The 21,791-nt window shown below is 34.4% G+C and overlaps 1 protein-coding gene across 1 annotated transcript in view; it reads left to right on the plus strand.

Annotated features, from left to right (window-relative positions):
• Nucleotides 1–21,791, plus strand: part of CNTNAP4 (contactin associated protein family member 4) — a 207,867-nt gene that overhangs the window by 62,598 nt on the left and 123,478 nt on the right. Inside the window, exon 3 of the mRNA XM_002190986.7 lies at nt 12,875–13,068. Coding sequence (XP_002191022.6) covers nt 12,875–13,068 — 194 coding nt within the window. The remainder of the gene's footprint in view (nt 1–12,874; nt 13,069–21,791) is intronic.

The raw sequence follows: 21,791 nt of genomic DNA on the forward strand, positions 1-21,791 counted from the left end.
TTATATAGTCTGATTCCAGTAGCTGTCCATAATGGCTGTCATTAAAAGTAAAAAGCTGTGATGACCTTTAAAGATGGGATCTCAATATACATAAATACACAATTTTTAGTCTGAGAAAACTTTTAAGTTAAACATAATTTTAGAAATAATACAGCTTAGTTGTGCATTAGTTATACACCAGTTGTCTTAAATCTGATGCAAATAAAAAATCCCTGAATTACTCATTTGTCTGTTGCAATTGGCCAATTTAGTTTCATAAAGATTATAATGCTATTTTTGAAAATCACAAATGAGGATTAATATTATCATAATATGCTGGGGAAAAAAAACATTAAGAATGATGACAAATGAAGTTTCTCAAGGGTCAAAAACTTAAGTGAATAGAACTGCAGTTTTTCTTCATTTTTAAGTAACTCAATAAATTTTGTCCTCCAATATTGTAAAAATACTAACAATTGGAACAATAATAAAGCTCTGTTATTTATAACATGCCACCTAAAATTTAAACATTTAACCAACAAAGATGTTATCTCCCAGATAATCAAGCCAGATGTGATTGTATTTCTTAATAATGAAATTCCATTAGTCAAGCTCAATTCCATTTTCTCTGTTATTTTTTCTAGTCATCATTGTTGTACTCTCGGGCTTTATGCCAATAAAACTGAGTCAGGAGTCAATGCTGTATAAAAAGGTTGAAACCTCAAATTTAAAACATTCAAATCTCTTCTTATTTGTGAGCACTTCTTTCCAAATTATGTGGGGAAATAATGAGATCATAATGCATGAACTCTGAAAAGCACAGATGTTATACAAATACAGAAAAGCAGAAATTGACTTTGATTTGAAGAGTATATAACTTTTTTAGTTCTCTTTACAAGAATAGGAATTTTAGGCCACAGAAGGTAAATGATTGATCAAATCTTGACTTTGTAAAAACTCCATAATAAATGTCTCTAGCAACATTTTATTATTCAGATCAATATAAAAAATATTACTGGGAACAAAATACAGGAGTTACGGAGAGTTATATTAACTTGCCAGCTGAGGATATGGCATAGTGTCTCATCTACAGATACCAATTAATGAAGTGCTAAGTGTCTTGTGACATATATTTGTAAGTTAAATATTTGTAATATAACAAAATGTTTGAGTAATGACTAGAACACCAAATTAGGAAAATATGGTATATGCAGGGGATAATGCATGTACCAGTTTTACCTCATCCTTCTATATTCTTGTCAGGTCAAGTCGCTTAAAAATGTACAGAAGTGGAACTGCACATGTACGTGCATACTGTTCCACGTGTACCTTACAGAAAGCCAAAATGTAATCAGACTAGACATATCAGTTGACTTATCTGTCTGTCCACATAAGTACAAACAGACTTTAAAGACTAAAAGTCTGACACTGCACTTGTTTTCTTAAATAATCACATTCTCTTTGTGCATGTCAAATAAACATGCAGGCTCATAACCAGCTGAAGCTGGCCAGTGTCTCTCTGATGCCAATTGTAGTAATTTACATCCACAATAATGGAAATAAAATAAAGGTTTTTTTCCTTTAAATATGTATACTTAAAGTATTTTTGCTTGGAAACTGTGGGTGTCAATATTTTTTCTGTTTGCTTTGCTGTACTGAATGCATCATGTGCACTGAAAGAGGTGGCAGAGTCAGTGAATCAGCATTTTGAAGGCTGAAATAGATTTTCCAGAAGTACCACCAGAAGTACCAAAGTGGATTACTGAGAACTGAGATTAAAGTAGTGATAAAAATGATAAGCGTAAAAATGTTCATCTGCTCAAAGGCACTGTCCTGCTCATTTTGTTGTAAAGTATGCAAACATATCACTTTGCTAAGTAAAACTGCAGATGATACATCTAGTTGTATATTAGAACCAGGAGATAAATGTCAGGAGGTTTAAGATTTAGATGGATAGTATTTTTGAACATGTAGCTGATCCTTTTACAGTTCACTGATACTGCTGTGCAACATTCTTAAAAGCAGAAGGAAAATCTGAAAGGAAAATGCAATAATATCTGAAATACTCATCTACCAGGGTTTGGCTTTTTTTTTTGCAGTGAAGTTAAATGAAAAATAGTTATTTCATACCTGTGTCAATTTGTTCTTAATAAGTGTCACTATTTCCTATTAAAGTGGTGGATATATATTTGAGGAGACAAGAACACAAATCACAAATGGATGTTGGTATAACATTAAAATCCACATTTGGTGGGGTTGGTGGTTGGAGACAGGGACGACACGCATACACCAAAGCTCCATGGGACAGACAGCCTGTCTTGGTGCTGAGAACCTCCCTATACAGGGAGTTCAAAACTGCTGGGTCTCCACAGCTCATTGGTCTGATCCTCACACAGCCCAGTTCCTGATCAGGGTGATGCCTTCAACTCAGGATGGAATGTGATAGGGGAGGGTCCCCGTCTATCAGTCCAGGACCTGATTTATGAAACCCAACCCAGCCAGTGCTGGGTTTCTTCTTTATCAGTACAAACCAGCTTGTACTGATAAAGAAGTGTGTTTTGATCAGAAAAATACAATTTAGGTACATGTACTTGTATATTTTTGTATAACTCACATCACTGGAGAATGTAGCTGGTATTAGGAAATTTAATTTAGTTACCCTGGAAGACCTCATCAGAATGCTGTCATAGTGACAAATACTTAAACTACTCAATCTTCTTGTGTCAGATATACTAAGGCCAACTGATCAATGTAGAATGTTTTGTGTTTGCTTTTATTTTCTTTGAATTCTGTGGCTGTAGTCAGTAAAATATTGGGATGGCACACTAGCCCGAAGTGAACAGGAGTAAATGCTAAAAAAACAGGTTTAATTTGGTTTCAAATTTTGGGTTTGCCTAGTTTTTTCACCCTGGAATTAATGAAAGCAAAACAACTAAGAAAAGAAATAAAGAAGAATACTAAAATTTCTACAAGTGAATTAATTGCAGATGTTTAACTCTAAAAAATCTTTCTCAATATAAAAATATCTTTGGCCATGAAAACTATGGCTAGTTATCACTACTAGCTTTAAATTGCAAGGCAGGAGTGTAATATGTTGGGCAAGACCACTGAGCAAGGAAAACAAATACAAGTGGCTCAGTGAAAGCAGCTGCTCTGTAAAGAACATGTAAAAAATTATTAGCTTGAGAAAGTTGTATAAAAGTGTGATGAATGATGTATTTGAGCTAGCTAGTACAGAAATTTAAGTGAGAATGCTGCTTAAACTCAGTGGTGTAGGGAAACGTGGTGGCAGTGAAGTTTCATTATTTTTGTTTTCCCCATGAAATTTTCTCTGCATCATCTATGAACAAAATAAGAGCCTCAGGTAAAATTTACAGTGAGAGATATGAGTGATCCAAGTGATCCTCACTGCACTGATGGAGAAAAAGAGAGAGAAGGTTAAATATTAGAAGTAGTGAACCAAACTTCGTGCAGAGCAGGATGTACTAGTATGGCATCTTAAACTTGGGTATCACCAGAGGCTAGAGATAGAGAAGAGAATAGTAGTATTGCAAGAATCCATTCTCCTAAGGAGGAGACAATCTCCCAGATTAAGTTCTGTTTTACATTGAGTCTTGGATTATTGTCAGAATATGTGCCAAAAAGGTGTACAGCTGCTATGTGGAATTCTTAGTTTGTAGTAAGGGAGATAGCTTGCTTATCATCATATAAAAGTGGATGGCAATAGCCAAGAATGATGTAAGTCTTGTAATGAACTGGCACTTTTACAAAACAGTTTTTCCTAAGAAACTTTGTGGAGAGCAAGAGCTTTTCCTCAGCACAAATCTCTTGAAATGACATTTTTTTAGTACCTCTCTCCTGCTGGAGGAAGAAAACCCACCTTTTTAGTGTAGTGCTCAGAAGTAGCTCAAAGTGGCCTAGATTGTATCCTAAACAATTACAGCTTCATTACCTATATAAAAAATTTTTACTCAAAGTTGGGCTTTCCAGTGCACACAAAACATGTTGCCTACTGTAGGGAACTGATTCATAGCACTGTGTGGTATGCTGGTGATAAAAATTCTGAGCAAAATAGTGGCTTTGATAAGTCTTTGAACCATCGCCAGTATGTTTTCCTTTTGACAAACTATGTCAGTTTATCAAACTATCTCCTTTGATTATTTATATAATGATTAATTGAGGAGAAATTTCTTCAGAGCTTCCTGAAGAAATGTGAAATGGGATTCACTGACTCACTCACTCACTTAATTTACTGTAAAGGCAGAAGTGGGAGTGAAATAAAGTTATCTACCTTCCTCTGTTTGAATGATGCAAAGTAGATCAAACTTTGTCATTATTAATACCATTTCCTAGTGCCTTTTTATTGTGCTCATTCAAATTCAAAATGCCTCTGAAACTTCTCTTGACATAGTAACTACTACTTGTCACAAATTATTATTAAAACCTAATATTCATTTTATAGTACCTGTCACAATTTTGAAAGTTAAGTTCCTTATATATTAAATATTCTGACAGTTGAAAAAATAAACACAATCGCTCCTTCTCTTCTAAGATTGTACATGTTTTCTTAATTGATATTCAGTTTCAAAATATCTTAAATAAGGTTAGATCTTCCTACAAAATTAAGCTTAGTCTACCTTTGAGGCCACTGAAGTAACTGCTACCCCCTGCTCCCTTAGAAAGTTCTTTCTGACTGAAGCATTAATATAGCTCTTTTTATGTTCTGCCTCAAAAATAGATGAAATTTTTTAGTAGTTTTGATTTCTATTGAGAGAGCTCTGCATGACATTTCTGAAATACTCCTTAGAAAATATAACTTCCCTACATGGATAAGTCAAAACATACTTGTTATGTCTATACTTATTTATGGAAATTACTGAGGTAGATTAATCTCATTCTTCAGATTTTAAGAGGCAAGATTTCTTCATTCATTTCTTAACAGCACAAGTAACACATAGGTTTCAGAATCAGGTGCCATTCATGGGACTTCTCAGTCTTTATTCAAACAGTACGTCTCATGATGTATTCCCGTGATTGAGAAGTTCTGATATCAGGCCCTCAAAAATGTGTCTCTTAGTTATTCTCTCACAGTATTTTCTGAAATCTGGCCAAGAGCTTCCCTAACAATCCAGAAAATGATATGTTCAGAAGGAAGGGGTAGTACTGAAGACCCTGAGAGTTTATATAGTACATCAGATTTGGTTTTGTTGTAATATACAGAGATAAGTACTGTTTTCCAAAAAGAGGACATAATTCAGAAGAGTTCTTTGAAGGGGAGATCTTGTTTTAGATTCCTTGAAATATATATCCAAAATTCCATTCTTTTTCTGTACTTTTTTTATATTTAGCTTAACCCATATCTGTCAGTTTGCAACACAGGAAGACAAGACAAGAAAACAGCTAGGAAGCTGTACATGAAGCTGGATTACGTATGAGTATTTTTAAATTTTCATCCGTTCATCTTAGTAGTTATGACAGCTTCAGCTAATACTTGGTTTCCTACACATAATTCACATTATTTAAACCAATCTAAAATATAAGGGCAGTTGTGAAGACATTGACTGATTTCCTATAAAATCCAGTTATGGAAGGATACTAAACCATGACACTGTCCTGAAGGACAGCTATGGAGTCATTTTGTACGCTGGTAAGGTGACAGGTATCACCTGCTTTTAGTCTCCTTCATATCAGGAATTTCTCTTTCACACAGAAAGTAACTGTGTACTAGAAGTCTTAAGATTACATAACTATTCAAAGCCCCTTGTTCTAGTAATCTTTAAAGAGGTATTTCTGTGATCTTATACTTTGGCTGAATGCCCTATATCATCATAACTTGCGAATCTTAAAATCAGAAGGAGGAGACTGTGGAGATTAAAACACCAGCTGGTTAGAGAATGGCACTAATAACACCAAGGATGCAGGTTCGATCCATTTATGGACCATTCACTTAAGAGGTGGATTCTATGATCCTTGTGAGTCTTCTCCACTTAGAATATTTGGTGATTCTGTTTCCAAAGCTGTGCATTTTGAGACCAATTAGACATGGATCTTTCAACAGGCAATAACAACTCTTTAGAGCTGAGTTTTCCTGCACTGAATGTTCTTTGGGGTTTTTAGGTGCTAAGATTGGTTGTTTTGTACAATAGTTTTAAATATAGGTAATATGTGACTATGAAAAGGACTTTTTAGTACTGATAATAATCTCATGGAAGACAATAGAATGGAAACTTCAGATAAAGGTTGTCAACGAGATGCTCCTGAGAAGTCACAAAGTTCAGAAATGAGTCTAGGTGAGGCAGGACCCATCCTAGTCTCAGACTTAATCAAAAGCTTGTCTAATGGTTTATGTAGGTGTAATTCAGCCTTTATGTAACTATCTCCAACAGGATTGCAAAGGACAGGAAATCAGACATATTTATATGAATAAAGTATGGGTTTTTTTGAAATTGATGATGATTGTGATTAGACAAAAAAACTGTAATCAGAGTTACTTCCTGCACAGTATATTTATATCTATTACTTATTTCAAGCAATATGGAAGTAATTCTATTAAGATTAGCAAAATAATTATTAACAGGAGATTTATGTTACCCAACGATACCTATGACCTTGGGCAACTCTTTCATTTGGTCTCAAGGAGTAGCCTTGAGGGAGTGTCCCCACTCAAGGGAGGAATTTCCACATGCAGTCCTAGAAGGAGTGTGTTGCAAGTGTCTACTGTAACAAGAGGGACTGGGCTTTCATAGTATAAAGTGATTGACTGTTGTTCATATGTTTGAAGCCAGCTGTGTCAGCTCAGCAGTCTTTAGCTCAGCACCTTTAGCTAAATTATTACTCTAATCACTTGCTGGTATCTTCAAAGGATGTCTATATGCTGCATCCCCACTGATATGAATTTCTGTAGGGAAATATTGTTCTTCACATTGTCAGGATATTTAGCTTTGGGATTGATGTGTCAGGTGGCCTCAGTATTCTTTAACAACAAAAAAACCCTCCTCTCCATATATAATTAATAACATGGGCAAATACGGCAAAGTTCAGGCTGTTTTATCTCCACTTGTGCAGAGAATTGTGCAACATATCAAAGGCAAAAGATGAATAACTATCAAAAATGTGGTTGAAAATTAATATGCACAAAATTTGTATATGAAGCAGTCACTGCAGAACTGGTTTCTGATCTAGCTGTCCTTCTGAGGCTTCTTCAATCTGTGTGGAAAAAAGAAGATTCTGTGTCCTATATTTCTTAGTCATAGCTCAAGGTCCCTCATCTCTTCTCAGGTTTGCTTGCCAGAGTTTATCCCTGGTTTCAAATTTTGAGGCTTTTGTCTGTGTCTTTTATTACTGAAATATGGCTCAGAACAGCATTGCCATGATAACTTTCACACAGCCTTTCCGAGAAATGAGCCAAGTAGTGATTTATGCTCTTTTGCATCTTAGGCTATTTAGGTTCTTCTTTTTAATTACTTTTCTTGTATTTTGCTCGGCTAGAAATGGGAATTTTTTAATTGTATGAACTCCATGTCTTGAATTGCCTCATTCAAACATAGGAGAACTAAAATGAAAAAGACAAGGGGTTTATCACAGCAGTACTGTTACTCCACGCATTTTTTAAGTAACCAAGAGGGTTGTCACCTGCTAGCAATGCATCAGCATGCTTTATCAGATATTGCCCTCCACTTTCCATCTCCATTATCTGTCAATAAACTTAAAGAACAAAACCCTTTGACTGTTTATATAGGTATACATCTAAATTTTTAATTCTCTGTTTGTGAAAGAGCATACCATTCAGCTTAAGAAATTAAATAGTGTCATATTTTTGTATTTTAGAGGTTTTGAATGCTGAAAAAGAAGTTAATTTTTTATTTAATTGAAATCTTAGAAGACTCAATTGTCAATTGCTTGCATTCAGAAAATCTGCCCTGTAAATAAGTGCAGGCAAATTCATCCCTGCTGAAACTTTATTGATTTGAAATTAAAATCAGCTTCTGGTAAATGATCCATATGGGAAATACACAGTTTGATTAATCAAAGGAAAGCATCCTTTCTGATATGTGTTAGTTGCTGCTAATACAGTTCTTGCAATTGTTGAAATTAAATGTTCAAAAATTTAATGGAATTTAATAGTGGTGTAAGTGCTGGGTCTAGCTAAATGGTCTAATGGACTGCATGCTAAAAGCCAGATATCAAGGCATGTATGAGCATGAACTGTTTTGTGGTTTACATAACAATACAGGCAACTGTCATAGAGACAGATAAACAAAAAGTAGGGTGCTGTTTACACAAAGGGGAAATCTTTAAATCAATTTCTAGTCTATGTAGTTCAGAATTTCTAAAATTAAGCAAAAGTAGCTTGGCATCCTGATAACTACACAGAGGAAGTTTGGAAAGCTCAAGCATCATCTAATAAATTTTCTTTCATCAGGGTCAAAAGTTTTTAACCTGATACAGCACTTCAAGCCCACTGAAACTGTACTCAGGTATTTTCTACCCTAGATGTGCGATTTTGGACCATATCTTCAGCCATCTTGAATTTTATTCTCTTGTGGCTATTTGATAAATTTGCTGAGTTTTTTTTATATTTTCAATGTTAGTGATAATGATATTGTCATTCCAGTGAAGCTAAGAAAATATGAAAGTAAAAGCTCTTTAAACACATATCCTAGCAGACAGGAACTGGAGTAATGAAATAATACCCATTCAGTGTCATAATTTGTTTATATTGATGGTCGTTGGAGAGGGCAGAGGATTTTTAACCTCCAAAAGCAAGAAAGGTAGATCATAAAATTTAAACTACATATGAAGATCATAAAAATTAAATTCTAGAAATAGAATATCTAGACATATCTGAAAGAAGGCAAGTCTTCTGCTAGAATTTTAGCGCATAAATCCAGGACAGATTTCAAGCTGCAGTCTTGTTTATAATTTGGTAGTTGTAATGATTAAGAAAATTTTGACTGAACTGATGAATGGTGCCACCTTATATAACTCCCACAAGAGAGCACTGTGCATTGCTTGGAGTGAATGTGTGAGGTAACTCCCATATATTCCACTTAACTGACTTGAAAATAGATGTTATAATACTGTAGAATCAGAAATCAAAAATAATGGAATTTCACAGGCAAAATTTGACATATGAAATATGCATGATTGCTTAGATTTTAAATCTAGCACAAATTAGTCGATATTAATGCATTAAAACACAAAAAACTTAGTAATTTTTTCAATCATTTAATAATCAATTTATTGATGAATATCACATTAAATGAAGGCGGTTGTTTATCAATTTGTATGTATATGTGACTAATGGAAACTCTAAACTTTGATTTAATTCTCCCAGTTGCCACTGATCTTTCATTTACTTATGAGCCATCAAGTAAAACTGGCAAGGTCTTACTAAAATGAAATTGAAAGACAGAGATTCATGAGTTAGCACTTCAGAAAAAATATTGCTAAATGTGTTTAGTAAACTAATATACTTCAAAAAATTATATCACATATAGGAACATTTTTCAAGCATTGGTATTTAAAATAATATAATAAGAATTATAAGCTAAATCAAAATATTTTTTGTGTTATGTGTGTTACCTGTGTGTTCAAGTCAGCATGTTCTTCATAAAAAGAAACTGTGTAATGCTTGGGGTTTTTAACAGACCTAAAGCATGAATCCTGCATGCTTGGGCAACTTGAATATAGATTTTTTGTATGTTGCATACAAATCTCAATATTGGCATGAGACAGTGGAATATAAAAAGAGTTAAAAGCCCCCTGAGATAAAATTCAAATAAAGGAACTCTACATACAGGTCTTCTCCCCTTTGAAAATTATGTTTCATATTTGCTGTTAGTTTGCAACAAAAGATGTTTCATCAGTCACCGCAGAACACAGATTCAGATGCAATTGAAGAAAACATATGCTTCATATTAAAGACACTAACAAAGAAAGAGAGAAGAGAAATAAGATGAAGACTTCAAAGTCAATAATTCAGGAAGTTTAGAGATTACAAAATTATGTTCCTGTAAATCTTAGTCCAACCCTGTGTGCTTATACATTTTTGCACAGCCATGTTTAATATACGTGGTATCTGCATCCCTGTGAGAAGCTGTTTAAGACCTCTCCAGATCTTCCCAGAACCACCCACACCATACAGCATGAAATCTGACAAACAAGATCCTTTTGACATCTATTATGCAGCTAACTTCTGTGCATCACCATGCCCAGATGTATTCTGCAGCCAAAAGCGCCTACAGTTTGGTACACTCATTAATCTTACTGCAAGGACAGGACACACTGTAAAGAATTTTGGGTGAGAAATTAACATGCTCTACTAGTGTTTCCTGCAGGACTGGGCAAACATTTAATATCTGTGATGTTTCAGGTGGCAGTCAGATGCTGGGAGGACTCCTGGCTGCTGGACAGTCAGACAAAAGAGCTCATGAAGAACCTTTGACAGAGGAAAGCATCATGTGAACCACTGCAGTGATTTTTCAGGAAACATGTTGCAGTCTGCAGACTGCAACCACAGTCTGCCTGGTGGTCCAGACTTTGGCTTAATACAGGCTGCTGGAAATATGCTGCTTCTGCTCAGTGGTTATTCTTTATGGGTCATATGTTTTATTGGTCAGAACAGGGCTAATAGATGACTTCTGGGACTGCATCTTTACTGTAATCCCTCAAATCAAATAGCCCTGACATTAGAACACTGTGTATCTGTGTCTCTCTCTCTCTCTTCTTCTTTTCTGGATGTAGGGCAGCATGGTGAGGGGGTATAGACTACCTGTGGCATGCCTTGCAGAAACTCCTAGAAAGTACTGTACTAAAGACAGGAGAACTTAACCTCAGGCTAGTGCCAAGTAGTACTGCCATAACAGACTGATTTTCAGGCCTTTTTTTTTTTTTTTTTTTTGACATCCATCTAACTTCCATTACTTCATTTGGAATAAAGTGCTGCAGTCACCAAGGGAAGATATTTTATCTCAGAAGGAGTTTACAAGTTATGTACTCAGCACAGTCTGCCAGACTACTCCTGTTGACTACAATTCAACCCTGTCTTTCAAGTGGAGAGTTCAAAAATGTCACCAAACTTAGCATGGTGACACCTAACTCTAAGAAGGCTTTGGGTTAACACAGCATGGCAGAATGTTGCTCTGTCTATAAGTGTTCATGCATGAACTGAGGTTTTGGAAGTTAAGGTGGCAGTTAAGTCTTATGTGGCATGTGTCACAGATACAGTATGTGATATGAATGTGGACCACTCTGCCTGTGGGTGTAAGGGCCCTTGTTTAATCTCCCATGCCAACTGATCACAAAGTTTTCTTGTTTGATGCCAGCACACTGTTCTGCACAGCCACTAAAAGATGAAATTATGTGGTCATAAGGAAAAGCTTTGGAATCTGCTTGAGAGTAACTGAGATGCAGCCACTGAAATCATATATTTACATAAAATTCAAAATATTGATTTAGATAAAGAGGGGGGAAATACACACAGTTTTTAACTCCACAGTTTTAATTGTGTTACATTTTAATTTGCTTATAAATGTGTGGACAATTGTGTTACATATATGGGACTTAATGTTTTTCTCTCAGCTCTTTCTGCTTGGCTCTGTACAATGGACCTCACTTTTATTTGCAATGTATGAATACCTGTATAATTTCCCACAACTTTATATTTAAATGACAGTTTTACATCCCTAAGTAAAAATTTCTTCTCTTTTTCTTTCCTAGAAAAGGTAATGTCAAGAACTTGGCTCGTGACTCTAAACAGAATTAAACAACATGTAGTATTTAGTTATGAATTTTTCTACATCTTGAAGCCCATACAAGCATAAAATTGGATTGTAGCTAACTGATTGTTGTGGAAACTAGATATGTCTGTTCTGGTTCTGTGTATGCATGCTTTAAGAACTTTTCAAGGTGCCTCTTACATTGTGTTTTTCAGACTTAGATCTAAACCTGTTCTTAAATAATGGGTATTTTTTAGTTTTTATCACACTCTTTTCTGATAAAACTCTCCAGATGTTGTGTCTGAATACTTGCATATTTTGCAATGTAGTTCCGTAAATCAATGTTTTGTCTTATAAGATTGTTTGATTACCTACCCTTGAACTTTTCCACCCAGCTTTACAGGGAAACTAGCATGATCTGAGTAAACAAAAGCAAAAAACCCAGGAAGGCAAAGGAGCACTGAATTGATTTCATTTCTTCCTTTTAATATTTTTCTGATTAGTAAAAATTCTGGAGATGTAGCTGTGCAGACAGCTGTGCCTGTGCTTGAAACTGCATGTGCATACCTCATATTCTTTTATCATTTTGCTTACAAATTTCTTGGTCATTTTAAGGAGCATGTTCAAATTTGCCATCTAACTATGCTTTATTGTTTCATATGTAATTTTTTATATCCAGGCCTCACATAACAGAATAATGCAGAATCACTGAGGTTAGACAGGACCTCTGGAGATCTTCTAGTCTACATAGAATGAAACCTAGGTGTATAAAATAAAAATACAAAATTTAGATTTTTTTACTTAAAGAGTCTGGTTGGTAAAAATTACTCTGTAGAATTTATTGTAGAACTTCAAGACAGACAAAATGCATTCCTAATAATTTAGAATAGTTATATTTGGTTACAGATATCTAGTAATCTTGTGTACATTTTCAGAATACTTGCTAAATAGTATCAAAATACTTTTGATGCAACTATATCTTGAATTAGAATCAGAGAATCTTTGAATCATTTGAGTTGGAAAGGGCTCCTAACAATCATCTCCCTATGTTGGAGATGGACATTTTTCATTAGAAAATATTGCTCAAATGACCTAATTTATTTTTGTATATACAAGTTTTGTGTTAACTTGCTGATTTTTAGAAATACTTTTCACTCTTTTTCATTCTTTTTAAGGTGCTGGTGGCTGGTCTCCACTTGCGTCCAATAAATATCAATGGCTTCAGATTGATCTTGGTGAAAGGACTGAGATTACTGCTGTTGCTACTCAAGGTGGTTATGGGAGCTCAGACTGGGTAACAAGCTACCTTCTGATGTTCAGTGACAGTGGACAGAATTGGAAACACTATCGTCAAGAAGAAAGCATTTGGGTATGTTCTTTCAATAATGAGAATTAATTTTCTTCAAAAGATTTAAAGGCGACTTACTGCGTATTGTTGCAAATCTAAGCAAAGCTGTAGAATATAAAGAATTACACTAAAAATGTTTAGATAATGAAATATACAAAGCAATTTAGCTCTTGAAAGGATGAAAGACAGTAAAAAGCAAACAAACGTCAAAAATCTAGCCATAGAAGTACTCCATTAAGACACAAGGAATTATTCTGAGGATTAAAAATGTACTTCAAAATCTCTTTTGTCTTGCTATGTATGGCAAACTTCTTTTCTCCAAAAGCATTGATCCCAGTGCATGAAACTTGGTTTTTTGTTATGGTTAAAAAACAAAATAAAACACTTACTTTATTTTTGATTGTAAGAATAAAATGAAACAACCAAAGGAAAAGAAATATTAAGCAAGCAAATCCCAGTCTATTTAAAAAAGCAAATAAGCTAAGCAATATTTAATTTTTGGTCATCAAATTCAGAGTCTGGTTTCTGATGCTGTAACCTGCTTATCTCTGACTATCTTTGTAAATATGATAATTAATAAGCCATTAATAAGATCAAGAGTTTCTTTTTGCATGAATATAAATGACAGAAAAGAAGAAAAAACCTGAGGTTGTGTCCGAAGTCTACATGAAAAAGTGGACTATATAATTTTAGAAAAGGCTTGCATCTTTCTTTGATCCCCGATAATTGGCAGGTTAGACTAGAGAAAGAGTATTGGAACTTGTGATATGTTATTGTATCCTGTCAAGTGAATTCTGTTCTCCATGCATAGAGCTGATTTATTTCTAAATTTTTCTAAGCCTTAGAGTTCACTTATTTCTTGCTGCAGTTAAAAATGATGCTAAAATGTGTTTCATTTTATGCATTTTGATTCTGTTGACTTTTAATTCAAAATGTTCATGTCACTCTTACTGTCAAAGCCTATCTATGGTATAATGAGATTATGCAGTGTTTTACTTGTTGCATAATTATCCTTCTTTTTAGATTTGCTACATACTTCTGCTTCAGATTGTGTTTTCATAACAAAGAGAAATAAATTAGTTTCTAATCCATATGGCTGTGGGGAGTTAGAAAATCAATCAATTTTCCAAATATTAAGTGAGCATAAGCTGCTACAATATTGTCTTTGCTCATCTTAAGACAGTCTGACAAAACATATCTGAGAGGTAGGGCAGCTTGGTCTCTTCCATGATGGCTCTTTTGAAATTTGATATTGGCATTGCAAATAATGATGCAGATTGTTATTTCTTGAATATTGCCACCAGTAAAATATCAAATGAAAGTGAAGAAAAATAGTTAAGTGCTGATGCAGCCATTGGATAAAGAGTGTTGTTGGATCTGTAGGAGCTAAAAAGTGAAGCTTCTATTCCATCATCTCAAACTTAATAAAAATTATTATTTTAATGATTGCAATGCAGATTGAAGGTATGGCTTGCAGGTAGTAATGAATAATTCAAGGATGCAAACCATCAAATTCAGGGCAGTCTATTGATCTTTTTTATGTATCTTTATTTAGGAGTTCTGCTTCTAGGGGAATATATTTTCTCTTTTCTAAACTAATACACAGATGTAGTCTCAAAGTGAAACTCTTAAATCCCTATTTATTTTATAGATTTTCTCTGACTTATCTCTTTATGCTGGCTTCTTAAATTACATACTCAAGTTCATTAAGGCAAGAACCTCCAACATTTTATAAACTGTACTGTGTTACTTCTATCCTGTGTTTGACTGAGTCATTGTCCTGTTACAAGGTTACTGACCAGAAGTAACTTTTCAGGTTTTCTTAATACTATTCTGCATTAGAATGATGGCAGTTGTTCAGTTCTGAGGGCGCTGTGTTGAAATCTTCACTAGAATTTTTACTTCATAGCCACTTTTTGTAGATTTAAGTAGAGATAATTGTCTGCAAAGTCACCGCTTCCTGCTTCCTATTTTTCTTTTCAGAAGACAGTTTTGAACTGTCTTTGTTTCCTTATGGTTTATCTTAAGGTTCTGAAACTCCTGTCACTGTGCAGCTATTACAGCTTTTTACATCCACTGTAAAATTTTTATAGCAACTGAAGTCAAAGAATACTATCTACACATCTGCAAATGATCCAGTTATCAAAGCTCTCTTAATAGTCTGTGGAGAGGTAGTTTTTTCCAAGGCTAACTCCTCTGACCATAGGTGTCTTCCTTAGTTTGTAATGAACCATATTTCATCTTCCCCTGCTTATAAAACACTTGGTTGTGTGTCAGTGCTGAATTTGGATGTAAAAATTCTGAAGTTAGGTGAGATTAGCCTCTCTCCCTTCCCTGCTGCTAAATATTAAATATTTGTTTTCACTTTTCTGTGTATTAGGAATTGGTTTAGAGAACATCATGGTGACTGTAGTTTTTACTTCTGCAATATATTTTGCTCTCCGTGTTCTAGTTTTCTTGTTGTACTGATGACCTAGATGTATGCATTACTTTCTGTTTCTTAACTGTAGAAAGCTTGTATTTTATTTGGATTTAATTTATTGCGTAAAGTAATTTAATTACTAATTACTAGAGGAGTGTTGGAAAGACTAATTACATTATATTTAATTCCTAGCACTCTTGTACCTATAGATAAAGTATTGTTAAGTATTTTTAGCTATATGTTCTAAAATAGAGTTTTTATTATTTCAACAATACATTTTGATTTCTGTCCCTAGTGACCTTACTGTCACTGTTTTTTTAAAGTTAATTGTAAGTATTTTCTGCCCTGTTCTTGGTATTTATTTTAAGATTGTTTTTTCAGTCAGACCTTAGTAGAATCAATATTTATATCTCTTTTAGTAATTGGTACAGTTCTGGTCAAGATGTAATTCTCAAGTGAATTAGTTGTTATATAGTAGTAAAGCACATATTTTTGCACAGAAATAACTGCCTTTGATAATGATTAGTTGAATCTTGGAAAGAAATTAATTAAACTCAATTTTATAATTTCTTTAATTTTACCATAAATACAGAAGTTTTTGAACAACACATGTTGTGCCCTTTTATATTCTTCAATCTTTTTATTGTGTTCCTATTCCTTAGGATATAGTTTCAGTGGCAGTAAAGTCCAAACTTCCAAGCCAAATCTTTTGCATTGTTCTTTTTTTACCTTTAAAATGGGCAGAGGCCTTAAATCTCTTTGTATATGAAGTTATCAGATATTTTCCTCTGGAAATGATGATTTTTTTTTCACTTTTCTTCTGTCAGACCTCAGGAGGTATACAGTAAAACATAATAAAAAATACATTTAAATTTTGGTCAAGAAGTGCTAGGAAGTCCTATGTCTTTAAATACTACTTTTATTAGAAGTATTGCTATTTATTCATCCTCATTATTTGTATTTGTATTCTTCCTCGTAATTCTAGATATCATCACCTGTATTTTGGTGGTGAAGAATCTCCTGTTGTAATTATATTTATCTATTTTGGGGCTATGTATACTGATCCTTTCAACTAGAATAATTTCTGGATTTAACTAAATTCATGGTTTGGTATGACAAGTGTTTTTGTGCTGTGTACTCTCTCCTTGACATTACTTATGGCTCTTCTTTTAAAAGAAGAGTAATAAGATAAAGAGATTAAAACGGAGGAGTTAAGAGGGGCAAAAAGTATAGCAATGCACAGTTTGAATAACAAGTTTCCAATGGCTGACAATTCCAGTGAAAACAGGAGTCATATAACTCATGAAGAAAAGCATCTCAATGTCATTCCAGGAGTCTTGAGGAAAAAAAGAAATGCAATTCCTCTCTGATTTAATGTTGAATATTTCTTCTCTGACACACCTATGGAAATACACATATATTCAGCCTTCAATTTTTTTTGTGAGGAATAATAATTTATCTATTCCACAGTGGAAATGAAATTTCACTTTTATTTCTTTTGAATCTTCCCTTTAAAAATTATTTCCAAAGAGAGAAATTAAATCTAATAGACAAAAATAGCTAAAATTTGAGGAAATTACAACCATTTTAATAAATTCTCCTTTAGAAGAAAAATTTGTTTATGTCTGTTTATTTTTATACATATATTTAGGTTCTGAAGTCTACTGTGTGTTTAAGTTAAAAGTATAATTTTAACTAGCTGAAGTTAAAAGTATAATTTTATCATAATATGCTCAACCTTATCAGTTTGCACAGAAGTATTTTCACTGTAACATTTATTATTTCTATGGTATGTAGCATAATTTTATGAATGGTGAAGAATTAATTGTGTTTGCATTGCTACACAATTGCTTCACAACTTCCTTTTTAAAGGAATTGGGGCTTTATATTTTATTGGAGACTTCCAATTGTGCAAAATAACTCACAATTATGCAAAGTTACAGTTTAAGAAATACCAAATCACAAATATTCTGTGATAATCACATTCTAAGTTTAAAGAATACATTGTTTTTATAAAGCTGGTGACTCTTTCTTAGACTCAGTGATACACGTCTGCTATGATCCTCCTCCTTAGAGACCAGTCATCATTCTTGATCATAATTTGCTCCACTTTAGTAGCAAAAGACTGCTAGTTGAATATGTGCTACTTTTTTTGACCCAAAAGGTTTTTCTGTTGATTCCTTCTACGAGACAAGTCATAGGTAAGTTCAAAGGGTACTCTATCACTACATTTTCCATAGGTACAGTTTTGAAGTATTGTGACTTCAGACTGCCTGAGAACCTCTTTATCTATGAATTAGAGCTTATAGTAATGACCGCCATGAGGAACCCACACTGGACTATTGAGTAGCTGAAGGACTGCAGTCTGTGGAAAGGACACATGCTTAAGTACAGAAGAGTGTGAAGAGTCACCCCCCTTAAAGGGGAAATGTGTGACAGAAAACACTTCTGCTGGAAGGCATCCCTGCCCATGGCAGGGGTTCTAGGACTAGGAGGTCTTTAAGGTCTTCTCATACAACAAGCCCCAGCCCATCAATCCAGCCTGTTTGGATCCCTCTGTAGAGCTTTTTACTCTCCAGCAGATCAATATATCTGCCCAGCTTGGAGCTGTTTTGTGAACTGACTAAGGGAGCATTTGATGGTTTTTGTTGACTGGTGTCGGGATCCATCCCTGTACGGGCCACCAATTATTGGTGTCGGTGCTTGGCACCAATTGACCATCCATCAGTTTATCATCCTCCTGTAAGACATTCACACCTCTCTGTGAGTTCTCACGGGCAGCTCCTTGCAACACTGACTCCTTTTCTCTTTCTTCCTTTCCCTTGCATGGCCAGCTGACTCCTTCCTGTCCCTTACAGCACATACTAACCCTTACTGTCCCTCACACAACCACCTGACCCTTCCTTCTTGTACCACAGCCAACAAACTCCAGCTTTCCTCTCAACTAGCTAACCCACTCTTCTATAACACCCATTCTTACTGGACATAGCTGTGCCCTATTAAGTGCAGGGCTGTTTGGTAATTAGTCCTTGCTAATTAGTACAGCTGCAACTCCTCAGGGGTGAGATTGCCTTCACCACTATCTCTATTCTCCTATAATCTATCCTCCCACAGACTGGGGAAAGATGAAGGGGAATACAGGAAGAGGCAGGAAAAAACAAAGGAGGAGAACATTCTTGACTTGGAGTATAAAAGGAGCTTGAAGGGAAATATGAAAAATTAAGTATGAAGAAATGTAAGGAATCTTGGGTGGAATAATACAGACAGGGGACTATTGTGCAAATGCCTTTGTGAAATTTTTTTGCCTGCATAAACTTCCGCTTATGATGAGGACATTTTAATATTTATTTAAGACATTTAAAACATAAATTTTCTGAACTTATCTTATAAGCCTTTGCATTTCTTTATCTACTTCTGTTTTAAAAGCACTCTGACCGTAGCGCTATTTTTAGACACTCAAATGGCAATCTAATAATGGCAATCTAATTTTGCAGTCACAATGATTAATGTACTGTATAAAATAACTTATATTAGGTGAAAAGATGAATGCATGCAGCAAGGTTAACCCGTCCCAGAATATTTAAGGTAAGTTAAAAGGAAGGAAAACAAGATTGAAACATCAGCAAAGAATGTGCCTTAAATAAAACCTATATAATTTTTGTGGGTAAACATTAAAGGAATTGTTAATGCCAGAATAGGTGAAATATATATTGATGCTATGTATATGATGGCAGACCATATGTGGAACAAAACCTACACACACACATACATTTAAAAACCGTGTATTTAATCAAGGACAGCAAAGTGCCTTGAAAATATGCAAATCCAGAATCATGCAGAAGCAAATACTCTCTTAGAATTAGACATTCACAGATTATTTTACATGTGTGTGTTAATGTTGCAGTCATTAAATTGGCAGCAGCTTTGGGAAACAAATGTAAAAGTATTAGGATAATACTTTGTTATTCTGAAGATTTCCACTATGCAATCTATTAACTGTGTACCAGAATTGGTTTCTGGGACTGATCTTGATGAGGGCTATTTTCCAGTCAGTTTCCAGCTGCATCATAAGCAATAGCAAAACAGCTACAACTTTCTATATTTGGGTACTACAAGAGAAACAATAAGCATCTGGTTATTTGCTTCTGCCCTTTCTGCATGTTTGGTTAGTGGGTTTGTGCTATAAATTACTCTGTGCTTCTAAGATGGAGAAATCCTGTAAATGACAGTGCTATTATCTTGGGTTGTTTTTGCAAGTTAAAAATAGTGCATTTTCATTAAGGAAATGATTTTCTTTAGATCTCTGATTATTTGTACTCTAAACATATTATCTCTACTCTAAATATATTGATGCTAGTATTGATGCACCATTTTTCCATTAAATTAATTCACTGTGATATATGATGAATTATTTTGTATTGCCTTTACATATTGGTTGTCTTAATAACATTGTAATGTTTATATGTGTGCAGAAAATGCCATAGAAAGCATTAGAACTACAAAAAAAAAAAAAAATTAGTTCTTTGTCTTGCCTCTCAGGTGCTGGCTGCTCTCAAGTGATATTGCACTGATCCCTATCATTCTCATTCTAATATGAGAAGCTTGTGCTTGAACACATATGCCTTCCTGAAAATGACTTATGATGGATGAGGAAAATTGTGCTATGGCTGGGAAAATATTGTCCCTATTTTCTGCAACAGACAGATTGTGTGCTTGAAGAAATCAAGCTGCCTTTGAAGAAAGCATTTCATTTTATAATCAGAACAGAGTCTGTTCAGTTTGCTCAAGGCTTATTGAGCAACTAAGTAGTAGCAGACCACATTTTCAGCTTCTCTCTTGTTTATTCCAGCCACTCTCCTTAAACAGAGCAAAAATACTTTCAGAAGTGAACTTCAGACCTAATTTGAACAATGTCTCTGTCATACATAGATTTGTTTTATGTCTAGTATAATTTCTGAGGTTTAAAGTTAACAAAATAGAACTGATTTTTTATAAAAAAACGTTGGTTATTGAACTTCAGAGAAAACCTCAAATTATTTTGAGTAAATAATGTCTTAACCCCAGTATTGTGATGGTCATGCCATTTAAAAAGTTTGAGTTACTTTAATAATATATCGTCTACAACATATAATGTTTGATTTATTTTCACATTTCCCTTTTAGAAACTTAAATTTCCTTTACAAAACTTTTTAAGCATTTTAACTAAAGTCCTAAAAGTAGAAATAGTAATTTGGAGATCTTAGTGTTTCTTCAACATGGCAGTTCCAATATACACTTAGATGCCCAGTTTCCTATTTTAATTTTTAGGAATCTGATTTTTGTCAATAATATTTCAGTGTTTTCAATGCAATTTCCATCTGTTACTGCTCTTTTTCTGTATCTGCATTTCTGTAAAACACATGCCATGCCTAGTAATCTTCTTCTCTTACATGACTGAATGACAGTTTTCAGGCTACTGTGGAACTAAGATCTGCCTTTATTCTTTTGTAGCTGTTCTGTTTCATAAGCAGATGCCTAAGCATTAACTGGAAACCTAAAAAACCTCTGCCTCACAATTTGTTTATGTAGTTAAAATTGAAAATAATGGGTAAGAATCATCTTCTGAACACTTCTAGAATGCAGAGGCTTTTGGGGAAAAAAATTGAAATCTATTTCCAAAGTATTTTTCTTAATGGGCAAATACAGTTTAAATATAGGGTGAATCACAGAGTGTTTTCATTAGACAGGACCGCTGGAGATATCTAGTCAAACATCAATGCTAAAGCAGAATCAGCTAGGGCACAAAATCACATCTAGGTGGATTTTGCATGTCTCCAGAGAAGGAGCCTCCACAGCCTCTCTGGGCAACCTGTTTTAGTGCTCTTCCTTCCAGAGGTCCCTGAGGCCTAACTTTAGCATTAATGACTAAACTCAAAAAGGCATTCTGTATCCCCTCCTTCTCTGTGTCTTTTGCTGGACACTTACATCATTCTGCATCAGACCCACATTTCTCCTAACCTTCATTTTACTACCAATGTCCTTGAAATCCTTGTGACCTTCCTGCACACTCTAAAAATGAAATCTCTGTGTTTAAGAGAGACAGATACACAAAAAGTTGTGGGTTTTTTTGAGATAATGAATACAATTTTTGTTGCATTTTGAAGTAAAATGTTCGTATACTGTTTAGTTTAAATGTCTTTATTTTATCAACATCTCCTTCAATTGATACCAGCCTGACCAGTATCTTGGTAAAAACTTCACTGTGCATCTTCATAGTGTTGGTAATGGCATAGAATTTACTAAAGTTTTACAAGCTTGTACTTTATATATTCTTGATTCATTA

Source organism: Taeniopygia guttata, chromosome Z (genome assembly GCF_048771995.1).
Source record: "Taeniopygia guttata chromosome Z, bTaeGut7.mat, whole genome shotgun sequence".
Classification (NCBI taxonomy): Eukaryota; Metazoa; Chordata; class Aves; order Passeriformes; family Estrildidae; genus Taeniopygia; species Taeniopygia guttata.